Below are 17449 nucleotides of genomic sequence, written 5' to 3' on the forward strand. Positions count from 1 at the left end.
TTCCGCTATAACTGTGAGACAGGGACGCGGCTCCGCACTGCCTTGTACTACTAACTTGTAGTTCCGGATCTCCGCTGTCGTGCCATATTGCTTCTGGCCTGGATGAAGCACGCCGAATAACTGATAATCATAAAAATATTAGATATTTCTACGGCTATGGTTCTTGCAAACATCATTAATCCATATAGAGTTAAACGTACATACGAAAGAGCCACCTTTTAAACTGAGTGCAACAGCTAAAAATAATGAGCCGCACAGTATTGTATATGACAATATTAAAATCCAATGCCATATTCTAAATTAATGCGATTTTATGCTTGTCGATGGAGTTCGCATAACAATATTAATATTGTCAACAACAGCTAGTCAAAAATAGTAGTACTTGAGACAGAAGCTTGAAGAACAATAATACCTGCTTTCTTTTGATAACGTTGCTTAATAATTTAATTTTTCCCGGATGGTAGAATTTCAGAGGGAGAGTTTCGCCAGGAATAAGCATTGGGAGCTCTTGAAATACTAACATTGACTGTATGCTTCCATCTTCCGTAAACGTCCTGAAGAAGAAGATAAACAGAACGCCTCTTATAATTGTACGGGTTATATGATGCAGTTATTTCAATTCGCATATCGACCAAATAGCAATATTATGTTTTTTTTCTATGTTCTATTTTCTATTAACCTGCCAGTTAAGGTCTCAAGATCTCGTCCGAGGTAGGTATGTTCCGTTGTTAGATCATTATCATATTCTTCGGCCTGAATTTCCTCTTCAGCTGGTTCGGCATCCGAGGCTTCGGGAACCATCTCCTCATCGCTCATGTTTGAGGCGTTCAAACCAATCCAAAGCCAACAAAAAACAGAGTTCGTGTCGTGCCTTGGATGAACTATAAAATTTACAAAACAGTTCAGCAGTTTGTTTTTATTAAATAAATCATTATCATCTAAAGGAAGTATGCAACGCCTGTATTGAGCTCCGTGATATCGCTGTACACTTTGAGAACAATGATGGATGAATATGATGTAACTTTGCTTATCGCAACGAATCTATTATTTAGCGTCTCCCAGAGAGTATAAATCTTCAAACAAATACGATTATTTTACAGTGTTGACATTTTCTCTTCTTAGTCAATTTTATTTTAGGCTATTGTTAATAGATTCTAACCTTTATATTGGTTGTAATTAAAAAAAAATGTTGGATTTTCTCGATGAAAACCTTTTCTGATCGGGCGAAATACAACACATTACTCTGTATAGCTTTAGAGAACAAGATTAAGCAGGCAATTTCGTCAGTTGTTGCCGAGTTTAGATCAGGAGGGCGGCTGCGTCGCAGCGGTGTCTTTCTTGGTAGTCGATAGAAGCGTTATAATACTAGGTCTTTATGTGAAGACCAAAATCAGTAACTTTATGAAAACACTACGTAAAATGGTAGATTTGTTCAATAGCTAGGGAAAATTGTTTTAGAATCAAAAGAATCTAAGTTAAGATCAAGATTATCGAAAGTGGATGAACTCGTCGCACTTTTTGTAACCTTCACCAATATTTGATGCCAACTTGCGCATAATATTATCCTGTATATATTATAGTTCTATTAAATGCTTTATCGCTATAACCACCTAATAAGGGACACTCTAAAAATTCTCAATTGGAATCTATATCACATATCATACTGAAATAAAATCCTATTAGCATAATCTTTATTTCTTTTATGTTGCCGTGTATATGTATATTTTGAAATTGCAATATGTAGATATCTATGCTACCTATTTATACTTATGACAAAAAACTGATGTTCTTCATTCATTATTTATGATCCTTCCTCTCTGAAACGTTCAGTCTGCATGCTAAAGGAGACAACGAGGTTTTCTGGTTCGAAACTCTCTCTACCTACGAGATTTGTCACATCTGAAATAGTTCTAACGCACAGTTTTTGCACAACACAGTTACTTTAAGTTATCCTCACAATTAGTTCATGGACAGTTCGACTAATATACGCGTTGTCCTTGCTCAAGTGCAGCCTCTCCCGCGATTCACAACAAAAGTAAAGCTTGCAATACTTACACTCTAAATATTGTCTCCTCCAGCTATACGACGTTTTTATTTATGTCATCCTGAATGGATGAATGTTTATTTACACCCAGTTTTGCAGCGGGCGGTTCCGTAAATTGCTTACTACATGACCGTCGATGCTTGCACCTTTGGCTTATAACAATAGTTCTGTTCCCAACACATATATATCATCGGTTTACACTAGTTGTAGCTCAGCCTTCCTAAAATAACCTTATATTTTGAATTATGCAAAACCTATAGTGAAAATGATAAACTGAGAATACTTTGCTGTCTGAATGCCCAACATGTCTCTCCGCATAACCTCCAAGCTGTATAAATACACATATATACTTTTCAGTTACGTTGTGGTTAATACTCAGATCAGAGGGTTTAAGAATTATACGCATTAAATACCCGCATTAAAAGACTTTAAATCATGCTCATAAATTCTAACTGATACTAATACACGAGGAAATCATAAGTGTGTCAAAACCAAATATACTAGGTTAAGTATATTTAGTTTCAATACAGTCATGATTTCTTTTTAGCAAGTATTTTGTACGTCAAAGTAACTATCTGAAGAGGATTTGAATGAAATAGCTGTATTTGGGTTTGACTTCAAAAATAAAGATATTTTCAACATGTTGCAAAAATTGTATGGTTGTGGTTCTTTGCTACTATGCTCCTAAGTTTTACACGCTAATTTTAACAACTGTCGGATGAGCCCTCTCATTTATAAAATTGACGTTCAACCACGTGGAACATAGATATTGAACATTTTATAAAATAATTTTCTAATTAAGCGGCGTTCGTTTCTATTTGCTAAATTCATAACAAAAATCTGATTTACATGTACGTGAATTTCTAGGGTATCTATAATTGGTCATCATCGTAGGACTATCTATTTTAACGCTACAGGGAACTTCATATCTCCAACGAATACTTAGCAGTTATCCCTGGCTCTAAGTAGAAGAATTATTAAAAAGTAATCTATATAATAAAAATTACCTATTATTCCGTCAAAGTTTTTTTCAAAATTAAATTGTTCTAGTGTACACGCATGCACTGAATATGCTAAATGATGCATGTTAGATGTAATAACCAATCAGTTACTGAAAACAACAATCCTCATATATAGTAATAGGCTGTTGCAGGTAAATCCGACAGACTTCGAAATTGAATAGTTCTTGAACTACGCGCCGCCAGCAGACACATTTTACTGATAAATACTTCGCCATTCTAGAAACTTGTGAGATTTACTCAAAGATAAATTAGTCCAAAACAAAGACATATTTCAGACTGAAAAATTAACGCTTAGTTGTGAAGTTTTTGTTCCCCGAAAGCTGCAGTACATGATTTCATTAAGGTTTGGTGAACACTCCAAATAATAAGGTTTTAAATGAAAGCGCACTATTTAAATGACGCAAACGTTTTGAGAGTAGCTATCGAAGCGCTGAGAGACAGTGAAGAGGTGACCGAATATCGGGATCCGAAGAACAAGAACAAAAACAAAATCGAGAATGCTTCCCACGAGAGCAGGGCTTCTAATATAAGGGCCTTGTCGGTCAAGACTGGAATTTCAAATATAATGTGTCGTAGAATTATAATCCAAATACTGAAAATGCAGAAACTGAGTAAGGACTTCACCCTCGTGAATTGATCCTAGACAAATTGGAACTACGTGTGGTGCACTAGGCCGGATTCGCTTGTAATAGGCTAAAATTTATTACATATTAAAATTATAAGCGTAGATTTCTATGTTCTTACTTTAGAATCCGCGTGTCTGGTACGCGATTTATTTCAATTTACCAACAGCAAAACGTATTCGAATTCTGCCAAAATAGATTAGAATAGACGATGGAATCAAAGGTCCCCCAGCACCGTGTTCAGATGGTCGCAGCTTACAGTGAGATAAATAAATTTGGATGACATCAAATCATTTCACTGATGTATAATGACAGACCGCCGCATGAACTCTAGCCAGAATCGGTTCGGCGATGATGTCTAATAGCCGCTGGGAAAGCTAGAATCAGCTGAGTATGAAGATGTGCTGTGCTTGCACTCCATTCCGTTATTAGGTGTAAATCCAACGGGTACGACACTTTGAACGTGAATAACATTCTGTTTTCATAGTCCTGTTAGACGGTGTCTCGAATCATGAATGGAACTTACAATCGATTTTCCTTTCCTACAATCGGATCAGAACATGCCACACAGAAGGCGCTTACGACGACCAACAAAAACTAGCGACTCCATATGGCTTCGAAGATCATCAGTGTCGGTGGGTCACTTCTATTCGAAGACCTGGCCACCCTTTCCACCAGATTTTAGCTCGGTATCCCAGAGGAGTCGCCACGAAGACATTCACAGGTGATGGTGCCACTAAAGCTCGCTGTTGCACAGAAGTGGTCGAACACGGCTACAACAAGTAGATACCTCCCAGAAGTAACCAGTGTACCTAGATAGTATTTAACAGGGACCTTTTAAATAATCCAAATGAATTAGCGTACAGGTGGAGTGAAGTGTGTTCAATCAGTATTAGTGAATATCGTATACCGGTGTTGTTCTTCTGTACCTTCGAAATGTATTAAGTAAATGTGAACATCATAGTTCGAAAAGTGAGCTAAAACTGATAGCTAACGATAATCAAAATGGATATGAAAGTACGTAAGGCAGCTCCTGTCAATAAGGAAAACAAATGTCAAGATAAAAAAGACGATGGTGATCTAACAAAAGAAACGAATGTGAGTGACAGCATAAATAAGAATAAAGCAAGAATGTTTATCGTTAAACAAAGCAACATTGCCATGTTTCCTTTTCTATAACGTCCGGCCTCCATGTATAGTTTGTCGTAAATTCTGTATCACAGTTCAGAATAAACTGGAAATTAGCGTGGATGTGTAAAAAGTACAATACACCGAATATCTAAAATAAAAAAATATCGCCCGATCGGCGAAAACGGTACACACTGTGCTGTAGGCCTTTGTTATCAGATAAGTCTCACAGCAAATTAATAAAATGCGTATATTTCTGTGGTGATTGATGACTTTACCGTATATTTAATTATTATTATTATTTCAATAGTTCTCAGAAAGCTTTGAATCCTTTTTGAGAAATTATCGTTGGATAACGTTTAAAAGCAGCTACGAAATAACAAAGAGCTATTGAGCCGTCTAATGTCATTCAACTTAATCAGATACTCGTACGTTGAGCGTAACACATTGATAATTATTAATGTATCTCTTCTCAATAAAATCAAAGCATACAATCGAAACTCTCGCTCAATGACCAACAATACATTTCACTTGGTGAATACTATGAATTTACAGGTATTAAAAGATGGGTGTTACCGAAAGGATGCTTTGCAAAATGATGTTGAAAAGCAGACTTCGAAGTGCGATGGATTGTTCTTCAGATCTCAAAGCGGCCTTTTCGAGATTCAGATCACTCTTGACGGACCGTTGATCGGGTTCTTCCTTATCGCTCTTGCTACTCGCTTATACAGACTCGAATACCCAAGAGCTGTTGTGTAAGTATTTTGTTGTTCTCCATTCAGTTGTCGGGCCTTATAAACTGCTCGAAACCGGCGACACAGAATTAGTTAAATGAATGTCTCTCTTGTTCTATCAGTAAATAGATTATTACTATGACCGCTTTAAGTTTGGCGATTTAGTACACCCCAGATACTTCCGACAAAGCCAGACTGGAGTCTTGCATTGTACGAAAGGTGATCTTAAAAGCTTTGTAAAGCCGCATACGTATGATACGTATGCGGGTTTATAAACGTACCTAGGCTAAAGTGTATCCTTATTTCAAAAAATGTTACAGTGATCACAATTGTCTCAAACACACGGACCACACTTGCGGTAGCTTAACACAGTTAATCAGACATGGCAAGCATTTGCATCTGATTCAAAGTTAACGTCCAGTGTTTTATTGTAATTCATGTAAAACTTGTACTTCAAAATATCGGCTAATGTAATTAGCAGATTTATTTATTGTCTCTTTTTCAGTTTTGATGAACTTCATTTTGTTAAATATGCATCTCTTTACGCTTCAAACACTTTCTTCTTTGATGCTCAACCGCCTCTTGGTAAGCAAATTATCTCTACAGTTGCCTACTTTGTTGGCTATCGGCAAAAGGGATCCCAACAGGGTCTGGAACGCATCGGAGGAGACTACCCGCCTGAGGTATGCGATATTATGAATTCGGAGCATTAGTGCATAATTTAGCCTTATGCACACTGCTTTAAGACCTAAATTCACCTAAATTCTAAAGACAGGTTCAAAATTAAGCTGAAGCTGAAACAATGAAATTCAACTGAGTGTTTTCTTTGCCTGTACTGCTATGCCGTTTAATAGATATTTTTTGATACACCATACAATAGTAGTAATTTCCATACAATCCGCTAACTGGGACTTCTAATGTTTTCGTCATAGGTACCTATATTCGGATTGCGACTTGTTCCAGCCATTTTCGGAAGTCTCCTCGTGCCACTGTCCTATCGAATCTGCCTTCTTCTCGGACTCTCAAAAGCAACTGGAACATTCGCTGGGCTGCTACTTCTTGCAGATACAGCCTTGCTGACACAAAGCCGATTCGTACTAATGGAAACAATTCTGATGTTTTTCTCTATGCTGGGTCTTTTCTGTGTACTTAAGTTCCGTAGGCTGCCTCGACGCAAATGGTTTGGCCCTAGCTGGTGGGGTTATCTTGCTGTAGGTGCGGGATCATTCGCATGTGCCATGTGCGTCAAGTACGTCGGCGGGTTGTCCCTTGTGTTAGGCGCATACATCTTAATTCGCAATCTGTGGGACATGTTACCAGACAAGTCATTATCAGATCGTCTTCTGATGCTGCATGCTCTGTTAAGGATCACGGTGTTCACTCTTGTTCCGCTCGCCATTTACCTATCGGTATTTTATATACACTTGAGCATTTTGACTAAAGCGGGCCCTCACGACACCATCATGACAAGTGGATTTCAGGCGAGTTTAGAGGGCGGGCTGGCGAGCATCACTAAAGGGCAGCCGAACTATATAGCTCATGGATCGCAAATCACTCTTAGGCACTCTCTTGGAAGGACGTGCTGGCTGCATTCTCATAATGAACTGTATCCACTTCGGTAAGCTGGATAACTTGAAAGAAAAAACACAGTACTGATATAGTTAATGGTTATATACGGAGATTAGACTAAGAAGAAATGGAGTAAAGATAGAACAAGATAGTTATCTGACGAAACGACCAAACCTAATTATCACGACATCTCGTTTTGGATATATCGATGTTAACGTTTAGGGATGCTGCTGTTCAGTACCCTCTTAACGTCAGGCATTTTTGGTTTCTGTATGCTGTTGGAGTGAATCTTCAGATATCCGGATGGACGAGGTTCATCACATCAGCAGCAGGTGACGTGTTATTCATACAAAGACGTGAACAACTGGTGGATTGTGAAGCGGCCAGACATTGCCGACCTTGTTGTAGCGGAGCCTATCGACCGCATCCGGCATGGTGACATCATACAGTTCGCTCATGGCATCACGATGCGGCTACTGAATTCACATGACGTTGCATCCCCAATGAGTCCAGCTTTTCAGGAAGTGTCCTGTTTCATTGACTATAACATAACACGATTTCCGCCACACACCAACTGGAAGGTCGTAAGTGTTCGAAAAAGAGAGCATTTGCCATGTCCTACACGGGTATCTATGTGAACTCTCTCTGTATTTAGTTGAAATAGTAATTAGTAGTTTAGTTGAAGTAGTGTTGAAAGGAAGCTGGCTGTTAAGTATTACCCTATTTTTTGTCGACCTTCCAATAAAGTAGGTAGGCTATACTCATTTAGCGGTAAATGCGCTAAGTCATTAGTTCCATCTGGGACTGTTCAATTATTTTTATGTTTGACATTGTATGGCTTGTATGCGAATAATTTAGTAGTAACTCGCTATGTGCGTCAACAATTTTGCTATATGCGTGTTATTTCTTTGCCAATTTTTAGGAAATTCTAAACAGGGATAGAATGGGTGACTACTGGCTAACAATACATTCGCAAGTTCGGCTAGTTCACGTTGATTCTGGACAAGCTCTTAAATTTTCGGGTAAACAGTTACCTGAATGGGGCTTTAATCAGCACGAGGTCGTCACCGATCGCTCGATCGAACAAGATGACACTATCTGGAATGTCGAGGAGCATAGGTAAGCCAGTAGAAAAACTAAACAACAAAAATATGGTCAAATACAAATTCTGTTTTGAATGAACATGATTAAATCTAGATCGAAAACAGGGAACGATAGGATCGTCCTTTTGTTTGAAAATATGCCGCTTTAAAATGAAACGTTAGCATTTTGTACACGCATCTATTAAATATGTTTATGAGCGCCAAATCAATTTACGTAATAGGCCAGAATATACACTCTGTTCCTTCGTCTGAGTGAGATTAAATGATATCTTCACGATAGTATCCGGAGTAACTATGTGCCTGCCTACTAAATTTCAGGATGCGATAATATTAGCCTCAAATCTGGAAAAAAACACTTCCCTTTTGTGGCCAACCTGCCAGTTGTTCTGTTAACACAGCTGCAGAAGTAGAGTTTGAAATATTTGTCATAGTTCAACTGAACTTACATTATGAGCCAAATATGAAACTATTTAAATCTTTATAATATTTGACTTCATGTAATTTTTAGATACACAAAAAAGAAAGACGAGAAAGAAAGGGAGCTGGATCTTGTTACCGCTGAATTTGTGCCGTTGGAGCCAACTAAGCTAACCTTCTGGCAGAAGTTTATTGAACTTCAGTATAAGATGCTCGTTGCTGATAATGTAAGTTAATTATGTAGTATCAACTACAAGATAGGTTGACTATGTAGACCAAATATATCTGAATGGTACTATCATATTTGCTCCATTCATTTCATAAATGTATCAACCTCGTTTCATATTGAAATTTGGAATTTAAAATATGGCATCATATTTTTAATGTATCAAAATACGAACGTTTCACTATCGATGTTTTTAGTTGCATGTTTATTGACATAATGTTTTATTGACTCGATTTAATTAAATCGCTAGGAAAATGTTGAGGATCATATATTTGCGTCTACTCCATTAGAGTGGCCGCTGCTTCTTCGAGGGGTTGCCTACTGGGTGAGCGGGGAATCGAACGCGCAGATTTTCCTTTTAGGAAATCCAATTCTCTGGTGGACCGGTTCCCTTGCTGTTCCTTTATATCTTGGCCTTCTTGCCGGATGCCTTCTCCGTAGGCGAAGACTGTGCTATGATATACCGGAAGGTGTGTTACCCTACTGTGAAAAATTCTGAGGCGTAGGTTTATATAAAGGCTGACTCAGTTAAAATAAAGACTTTAAATATTAGCTACATTAAATTTATGTATATTGTAGAATAAAACTATCAGTTTGCTATTATTATCAGATGTTATAAAGTCATCGATTACGAGAACGGGTAATAATGTCTCGTTCTCAAATCCGTTGCCATATTTCAGATATGTTTCGTGCCGTTCTATTGTGCGCTGAAGTCCTTGTTGGAGGCTACTTGATTAATTTCATTCCATATTTTTTTTGCGATCGTTCGTTGTTCCTCCATCACTATCTGCCAGCTGCCATATTCAAGCCGATGCTCATTGCAGCTCTCGTGCAGTTTACCGACCAGCTAATTAGGTAAGGACCAGTTACTCACAACTCAACCGTTCATACGCAGTTAGTTTCAGGAGGACTCATTTTACGTATTCCACTGTAAGACATACAAATCTAACTTTTCCAGATAATGGTATTGAAATTACCACGATTAACTTAATCTATTGTGAAATAAATCTAGGGCTTTCAATTCACAAAGCCTATACATGGATTGCTTTTCTGATTAGACACATTCTATAGGCTACCTAAAAACAATTTGGGTTATATATTTCGTTTTAGATCATTACAGCAAATCTGTAGAAGTACATATATTCCATTACATTTTCTCGAAATAAAATCTTAAGGACGACGGAACGTTTATCTACTCCAAGGTACCTTATTCTCTCATAACTAATGTTAACAGTAACGAGAGTGCACTGAACGGATGCTGTTAGTGTGTTGTGTTTGTACTCGTCACTAACATTGTTTTGCTTTTGCAGTACCTTTCTTAGCGGCACGCGTCATGCTTGGGTCTCACGAGCGTTTTACGTAGGGGTTTTCTCCTGGCTTTTATTAGTTTTGTGGACAGCTTTCCATTACGTGACATTCGCTTATGGCACGTATTCATTAAGTCCGCAGGACATCGAACGGTTGCGGTGGCTTGATTCGTGGCAATTCATCGTTCATCGCAGATAATCTGGAGTCTTGAAGCGTCTATGTTACAGGCTGACATGTCAATCATGACACAATGTGCTTTTAGCCCAATAGCTGTCGAAGTGCCTAGTAGTGTTTGGGATTTTATTGGTATTAAAAATTATCGAAGACTAGGTTATTAAAATTCAGCTAACCCAAACGGAAACCTGTCGCAGTAGTATGACAACAAAGTTGTATAAGGGACTAAGCGAATAGTAAATCTATGGATATATTATGTAAAAAAATTAGGTAACTCATCGTACCTCTTGCCATAAACGGAGTAGCTTACCGCGCCAAGCTCAACTCATTAGGTCTTAGAGAATAGTACTCAAACTGGCTAATGGTTCATTACATATGCTTGAGTAAACGTATGGTAGGTTATTTTTTGTTGTGACAGTTTTACCTAGTAGCTAGACACACACATACAAATCTAGTGATTTATTCATTCGAACACTGTAAATATATAACCATAATAGTTAGAATAAAAAAGTAAGTACATATAAATCTGCAATATTTACACAAATTAGCGGTACTTTTTCAAATATTTTACTAAATACAACTATGTAATGCTATTAAGTGTATAATTTCAGGAAAATATCCTAATATGCAAAAAATTACATCCTAAATTACATAAAAAGCATACGTTATAGTGGCTTGTGCGTTCTATTTTTTAGGTAGTCAGTGATGAACACTCCACCAGCTACTTTATAGAAGCTAATGTAGAAGTTGTATTCGGTATGGAATATCTACTCTTTCCGTAAACTTTGCTGCCGGTGAATCTTGACCATATGATTAAGCTATCGGTCATTAATATTTCGAGACGCCAGCTTATTATGAAGGCACGCAATACTTAATGCATAGAAGAACAACAGAGTCCAAAGACAAAAGGCAACATAACGTAAGTGATGACGTAGTGTGTATCCTTATAAATTGACTAGATTAATTTGAATTATTATACATTCACTCCTTGTCTATTTATTGAGGGTGTGCTCATTCCAATTCTTCTTCGAGCCAAACCGTAGCTTTGGTCTTTCTGGTTGCAATAATGATATGTTCATAAATATATAATAATAGTTCATTATGTTAATGAATACACAAGACTGCTGCGTATATGTTATATCTTTTACGTGTTCATCTATGAACTAAATTACTGAATAGAGACCAACCGCTGTAGTCTACAAAAAATGTACAGTTATCATACGGCCTTGCTTAGCAGTACTTTTGGTTTCGTTAAACACAATCAAGACCTGAACGAGACAGCTTTCGGCAGTTGCAAAGATTAAAAAACTGCCTGTCTCAAGAGTGGCCTCGTATAACTTTTTCCTTGTTTTCGTTAACCTCGCGCTATATTCTTCAGCTAGCGATTATGCAGCTATCACTAATCACCATTCAACAACTAGCTGATGATTACTCATCCTCGTAAAAACAGAAAATGTGCTCACGTTTGCGTTCTTCACAAAGTGAATCCATCTAGCTGTATAACTGTGTGTTGCTATATATATATCTATATAGTGTATGTAGTTGGCTGCAATATGTATTTCATTAGAACAGCAATAAAGATTGGCCTATTCTAAAAGCAATGTTTTCCAACACTGAGGCGACATTGCCTCTCTTACGTGACCTTATCAAAGTAGAGAGTTCTTCCGACGTCATCTGCTGTTCTGCCATTCTTTACAGCTGTCATTAACGGAGTCCCATCATACTCTTTTCCCGGTGTTTCTGGTACTGTAGATGTATCTAAAGGAGTAAAATGTGCTTCATGCCATTCGAAAGTTTCGCGATGGAGTAGTACCTGCTGCCCAATGAGTCGCGAATTGGATCCGGTGGGCGTTACCGAAGAGGACGTCGGACTGAGAGTTGGGGTCAATGGCTTATCGTTATCACTATTTAGACTCGTTCGTGTTCTAAGCGGCACTTGGTCAAGGAAACTAAAATCACAGGGCAGTTGAACACTTGCCGGTGAATCTGCTCCATCAGCCGGACAACCGGTCAAAGGCCGGGGCTTCTTACGTGGGGAACGACGCTGTGGTGTATTAACTAGTTCTATAATTTCAGTCTCTAATTGCCTTCCTCTGTTATTCTTATAGAGCTCTTGTTCGGTATTATATTGTGAGTTCGTCTCCTCTGACTCTTGAACCAGATACCGTGGAATGGCCAAAAAAAGTTGCATTTCATTTACTTTTTTTGGGTTACGAGGGTCTTCTGTCTCATCTGTCATTCTCGACGGAATTTTGCATGGATGGCCTCGTAGTATTGACTGTGCCTTCGGAGATTCACTACTGGTGGGGCTAATATGCGAGAAATTGGGGTTCTTCATGACTAATCCCTCACTATGATCTAGAATTAATTTTCGTGGACTTCTTCTAGCTGTTGGTGTTGTACAACCGGCAACGCCTTTTTCGTTTTCTGAGGACCGTGAAAGTTTATGGGTTGGCGATTTTTTTTCCAGTGGAGCTCTGGGGATAGTGGAGGAACCTTTTCTTGTTTTAGGTTCTCGGGAAGGCTTCTGTGCAGATAGATTAAGATTACCCACGTCACGAGATTTGTGACAGTCCACTTCTTGTGAAACTTTGTTCTTATGAGGGCTTTTCTGTTTGTTGCAAAGCTTGGTACTAGGACTAGAATGTCTTTGAAAGGACCTGCTTCTTACCCGTCGTTCCTCTGCTTTTGATTTCGATTCTAGCGAAGTTGCACGGCGTCGGGTGGATGCATTTGTCGTACGCGCAGACTTCCTTGGAGATCTGCATAACTCTTGAACTTTTTGCAATAAACTTTCGCTTTCTGATTCAGAAATTTCGCCATCTTCTTTTAACTGCTCGTATTCAGGACTTTGGTTTTGAGAAACACGCGTTTTCACATGAAACTCCACTGAAGATTCTTCGTAAACAGATGGTTTTTTAGAGTCATCTTCTTTGGTTGCGTTTGCACGGGCCTCGGTCTTTGGGGAAGTGCGACGATTCTTCATTTGGGGACTCACCGTTCTCCTGAAGTGTCGTTCCGACCTAGACAACGATCGACCGTCACTGATTTTCGCTTCATCTTTTTCAGTTTTGGTTGAAACAAGCCTGCATATACGCTCACGTGTTTTTCGCTCGTTCGTCCGCTGTCTTTTGGAATTTTCTGTCTCCTGCTCTACTTTTCGTTTTCGATTCGAATCTCCTGTATCGCCATGTTTACCATTTCTCCTGTAGGATATTTCTTGACTTAGCCTTTCTTCTCTTCGATTAACCACAGCTTTTTGTTCCCTTTGATTCTTTCCATAACTATCCCTCTGAGGGTGTTTATCGCGCTCACGTCGGTCTCTGCTGTCCCTCCGTGGGGGCCTGTCGGAATGCGATGTACTTCGTCTATGGCTATCTTTTCGTTTATCGTTTTTACTATTGTAGCATCTTTCATTGTTTTCTTTACACAGTCGAGACTCTTCAAACTCAGATGATTTTTTCCGTTCGCTTCCTTGACCTGTGGATTCCTGACTCTTACTGGAGCTTTCCGAAACCGCTCTTTGGGAATGCTTTGGTAGATAATTTCGAAGTGTATCAAGCTCCTCGCGCATACTCTGCCTACTGTCTACAAAAACAAATGGGGTTACTTTCTGGGAATGATCTGGCTGTCGTGGCACTTGTGGAGCTGAATGAGGCTCATAATTACCCGGCATTTGAGGAACTATCGAAGGCAATGGCTTGGCACAATCCTGCGCTAGCTTCCTTCGAAAGCACAAGGCATCGTACCTGCAAATGGAACGACCAAAGAGTTACCCGACGTTAGCTCTTACTATTACTGTAAAATAATTATTTGAGAGAATAAAACGTTTTGATTTCTATTGAAGTACATTCTAAAGTGAAACTGAAGTGTAATAAACAACAAATTAGCACAGCAACTAACTTGCTCTTTAATTTGCTCAGCTCCTTGTCCTTCAGGGTAATAATGTGATGCGACGATTTGTACAGGAGAGCGAGGTTTATCTCCAACTGGTGGTTCGCTTTTTTCAGTAGTCCGATCTCATGTTTGAGCTATAAATAATAAGTGAAATTATATGTTTTAGATTAATAACCTTAGATTAATAACCTGCGTTAAACCTTGGCGAATATCTCCACTACATGTGAATACACGACATGCATGGCAGCAATAAAACTATATATCAAACATAAAATAAAGCATATAAAATCCATTCATAGTAGTTACAAACCTTTTCTACTTGTATATGGTTAACCCTTGTTGGTGGTGGCCTGTTCTTATCCGGATTTCTCATTTTATTTTTGGCTGTTTCCTTGAACTTATTTGTGAGTCCTTCGTCCATAAGGTCCATTGAATCGAGGCCATCATCTTCATCCTTTTGCCTACTCTTTTTTGGGGAAGATTTTGAGGCAAGCTTCTCTTGCACCGTGGTATGGTCACTTCCATCATTGCCAGCTAAAGATGTTAGGTGAATTCTCTCTGGTTGGCTTTCAGACTCTTTTTTGCCTTGCTTTTTCTTGTTGTTTGACGACGCTGAAGTCGATGAAGACGACGTCGACAATGAAGACGATGATGATGAACTGGACGATACCTCGAGATCACCATAGATATCATCCTCCATTGTCTCCTACAACTCCTTTATTATTACTGGAAAAAAAAGCGGCGCATACTGGAAACGAAAACAAACGTATAGAGCTTGTGTCAAAATAAAAGAATTTCTACAATATTCAAGGTCGATTATTATTGCTTAGCTGAGTCTTGTAGGTTCATTGATATTTGGAAGCATAAATTAATGAACACGAAAAAAATATAAGCAAAGCAAATGTTATATCATCATGATACTCATAAAATGTTCAGTGAATGCTTTAAGAACCTAAAAAGAATGTAATCTCTAACAGCGAAATGGTGCATCTGTTGGAATTGCTCATCTCGTATCGTGTTAAAGTTAGGCGTGCTGACAAACATAATTGTTTACAGATCAACTGAATTATAAATTATACCAATTAGAAATGCTTTCACCTTTACATTTCGTTCTTGTTTTTCACAAACAATGAATCCAGCATGGTATTAAACAATTCGCCCGTTTACCACGAATAAGTTGGACATATGTCAATTTTATCCAATAACAAAAAATTATGATTGATTTTGTAAGAATTTGTCCAATAATTTTCATACTCCTAGTTAGCGCAGCTGCTTAGCGCGCGAACTTTTAAAAGCGTGTTTAAAAGCAAAGAGTCGATGGTTCGGGTCTTCCTTAGGAGACGTGTTACACGATTTGTTGTTTATTAATGTGTCTAAGTTTTACATTTTTTCGAATCATTCTATTCAATTTTTGGGATGTTGTTTTGATGCGTTTACGAGGCTAACCGAGATTTGGAACTACAATATTTTTGGCAATTGTTTCATGAGTTTATTTATGAGTTCCATGTAAAGTGAGGTCGAACTCTGCTTTTGTTTTGTGTACGCAAGTTGCAGTAACGTTTTTCAGAGTTCGTGCCATTTTGACATAAAATGCTTTATTACGCATTTTATGTTTTATCGATGTCCAGCCACTAGAGCAACTGTAATTCGTTCTCCAGATAGCATATAATATTCTTGTTTGAGCTTGTCTCTTCGTAGTAAGCGAGCCGCTAGTCTTACCTAACTACCTGCTTACCTCTTAACAAATCCCGTCTGTGATTAGCTTAATTATCCTTTATTGAAGTAACCACATAATCCTCTATTTCAGTTTTATCGTATTACAATAAGCGATTACTTTTCCTTTTACCCGTCGAACTCGTACAAGAGCTAAATAGATAGTTCCTGTGCTGATTGTAAAAACCACAAGTGCTATTCCACCGTGTTCTGTTTCAGCGACAATGGAAATATCAGCTGCTGCAGACTCCATACACCGTGTCAATATGAAAACACGAAGAAATACGGGAACGATGCTAGGGTAATTTTTTTTGAAGGCCTCGATCTCGGTTTTGACCGTCAGCTTTAGACGAAGTAGGTTTGAGTCTATAACGTCTCTGTGATGACGAAAAGACCTAAAATTAAATCTCACCGTTGCTAAATGCTCCACTAACAAAAACGTTTCCTCTGCATCAACCAGTACGTAATCTAAACAAAAGTCCACAAAAGAACTTTCTACTTTGAAGACACTAAGATCAAGTGCAAGACCACCATAAAATCAAACTTCGCCACTTTTCTTTGTGATTGGACGATTGGACTACGTCTAATAGAACTAAGCCACGAACATCTATTACTGCGTAGTTCACTTCATTGCTTTCTAGCAAGTTCCATCACTTCACTCCGGCAAAAATTTACGCGCCTCTTGTAGGCGCGAGAAATCAACAAAACACCAACAAACGAATGAATGAATGAATGAATTCATGTATTCAGGAATGTACTCATAATAGAACAACGAACCAATGACAGTCCTCATTCTACATTAAGTTTCAGTTCATGATGAAGCTGAGGCCCAATTAAAATAAAAAATACGTCAGGATAGAGTAGACGCTTTTTCACCAGCCTAACTGTCTACGGAGGATCGTTGTCAAAAATGAACTGCGATTGCTTGTTAATTATGGCAAAAACGAGTTATATACCATGTTTTACTATACTACAATTAGTATATTTTCTCGGTTTTTAATTTTTTCCCGAAGTTAATTTAAAACAAAAACGTTAAAACAAAGATATGGGACTATTTAGAAGACAAAGTAAAATAAACATAATTATTGTACGATCTTGCATTACCATATATTTCAAGAGTCGACCGAGCAAGACGATCGAGTATTTCCTTAAAATTCGTTTGTTTTATACAAAGCATACACTATAACTAAGTATTGGAATAAGATCAACGTGTTTTAAATTTTTGAGTGCTAAATGTTAGAACGCAATTTTAGATTACTGTAATTCTTATTGCAAAGTTTAATGGTCGCTTTTTTTAATCCATTTGTTTGTAAAACCTGTTTGTAAAATGTATATATATATATATATATACACGTTTCCTGTCTGAATATACTGTTCTTTCAGGCGATGAACATTTTTTGTGAACTTGGATAACACTACCTACAGCAGGTAGGAATTTAACTTCTGCGTTCAACATGCTAAAAAGTGTCTTCAGCAAGAAACCGTACAGAT

At 38.1% G+C, this 17449-nt stretch overlaps 3 protein-coding genes across 6 annotated transcripts in view; 1 reads left to right on the forward strand and 2 right to left on the reverse strand.

The window, feature by feature from the left end:
- Positions 1 to 4307, reverse strand: part of ohgt (E3 ubiquitin ligase component cereblon) — a 9092-nt gene extending 4785 nt beyond the window's left edge. Inside the window, exons 1-4 of the mRNA XM_086969804.1 lie at positions 4216 to 4307; positions 680 to 881; positions 413 to 554; positions 7 to 120 (exon numbers count right to left, since the gene is read on the reverse strand). Of these exons, the coding sequence (XP_086825930.1) occupies positions 7 to 120; positions 413 to 554; positions 680 to 816 (393 nt within the window). The 5' untranslated portion in view covers positions 817 to 881; positions 4216 to 4307. The remainder of the gene's footprint in view (positions 1 to 6; positions 121 to 412; positions 555 to 679; positions 882 to 4215) is intronic.
- A 387-nt stretch (positions 4308 to 4694) lies between these two features.
- rt (Protein O-mannosyltransferase rt) lies at positions 4695 to 11021 on the forward strand. Its single transcript, XM_022839230.2, has 10 exons — positions 4695 to 4787; positions 5373 to 5572; positions 6057 to 6234; positions 6484 to 7169; positions 7416 to 7704; positions 8043 to 8239; positions 8732 to 8867; positions 9117 to 9336; positions 9547 to 9721; positions 10177 to 11021. Exons 1-10 carry the CDS (start codon positions 4695 to 4697, stop codon positions 10370 to 10372), a joined length of 2370 nt encoding a protein of 789 aa, XP_022694965.1. The 3' UTR covers positions 10373 to 11021.
- Positions 11022 to 11272: 251 nt separating this feature from the next.
- Positions 11273 to 16640, reverse strand: LOC111263827 (uncharacterized). 4 transcript variants are annotated; one of them, XM_022839226.2, is made up of 4 exons: positions 16371 to 16640; positions 14556 to 14993; positions 14252 to 14379; positions 11273 to 14097 (listed from the first exon to the last, which is right to left on the reverse strand). In XM_022839226.2, exons 2-4 carry the CDS (start codon positions 14943 to 14945, stop codon positions 11982 to 11984), a joined length of 2634 nt encoding a protein of 877 aa, XP_022694961.1. In that variant the 5' UTR covers positions 14946 to 14993; positions 16371 to 16640; the 3' UTR covers positions 11273 to 11981. The 4 variants fall into 4 exon arrangements, with proteins under 4 accessions (XP_022694961.1, XP_086825926.1, XP_086825928.1 ...); XM_086969800.1 differs by lacking the exon at positions 16371 to 16640 and adding an exon at positions 15981 to 16162; XM_086969802.1 differs by lacking the exon at positions 16371 to 16640 and adding an exon at positions 15344 to 15360.
- Positions 16641 to 17449: the final 809 nt, after the last annotated feature.

The sequence above is a fragment of the Varroa jacobsoni genome, unplaced genomic scaffold (assembly GCF_002532875.2).
Source record: "Varroa jacobsoni isolate VJ856 unplaced genomic scaffold, vjacob_1.0 scaffold_793, whole genome shotgun sequence".
NCBI lineage: Eukaryota > Metazoa > Arthropoda > Arachnida > Mesostigmata > Varroidae > Varroa > Varroa jacobsoni.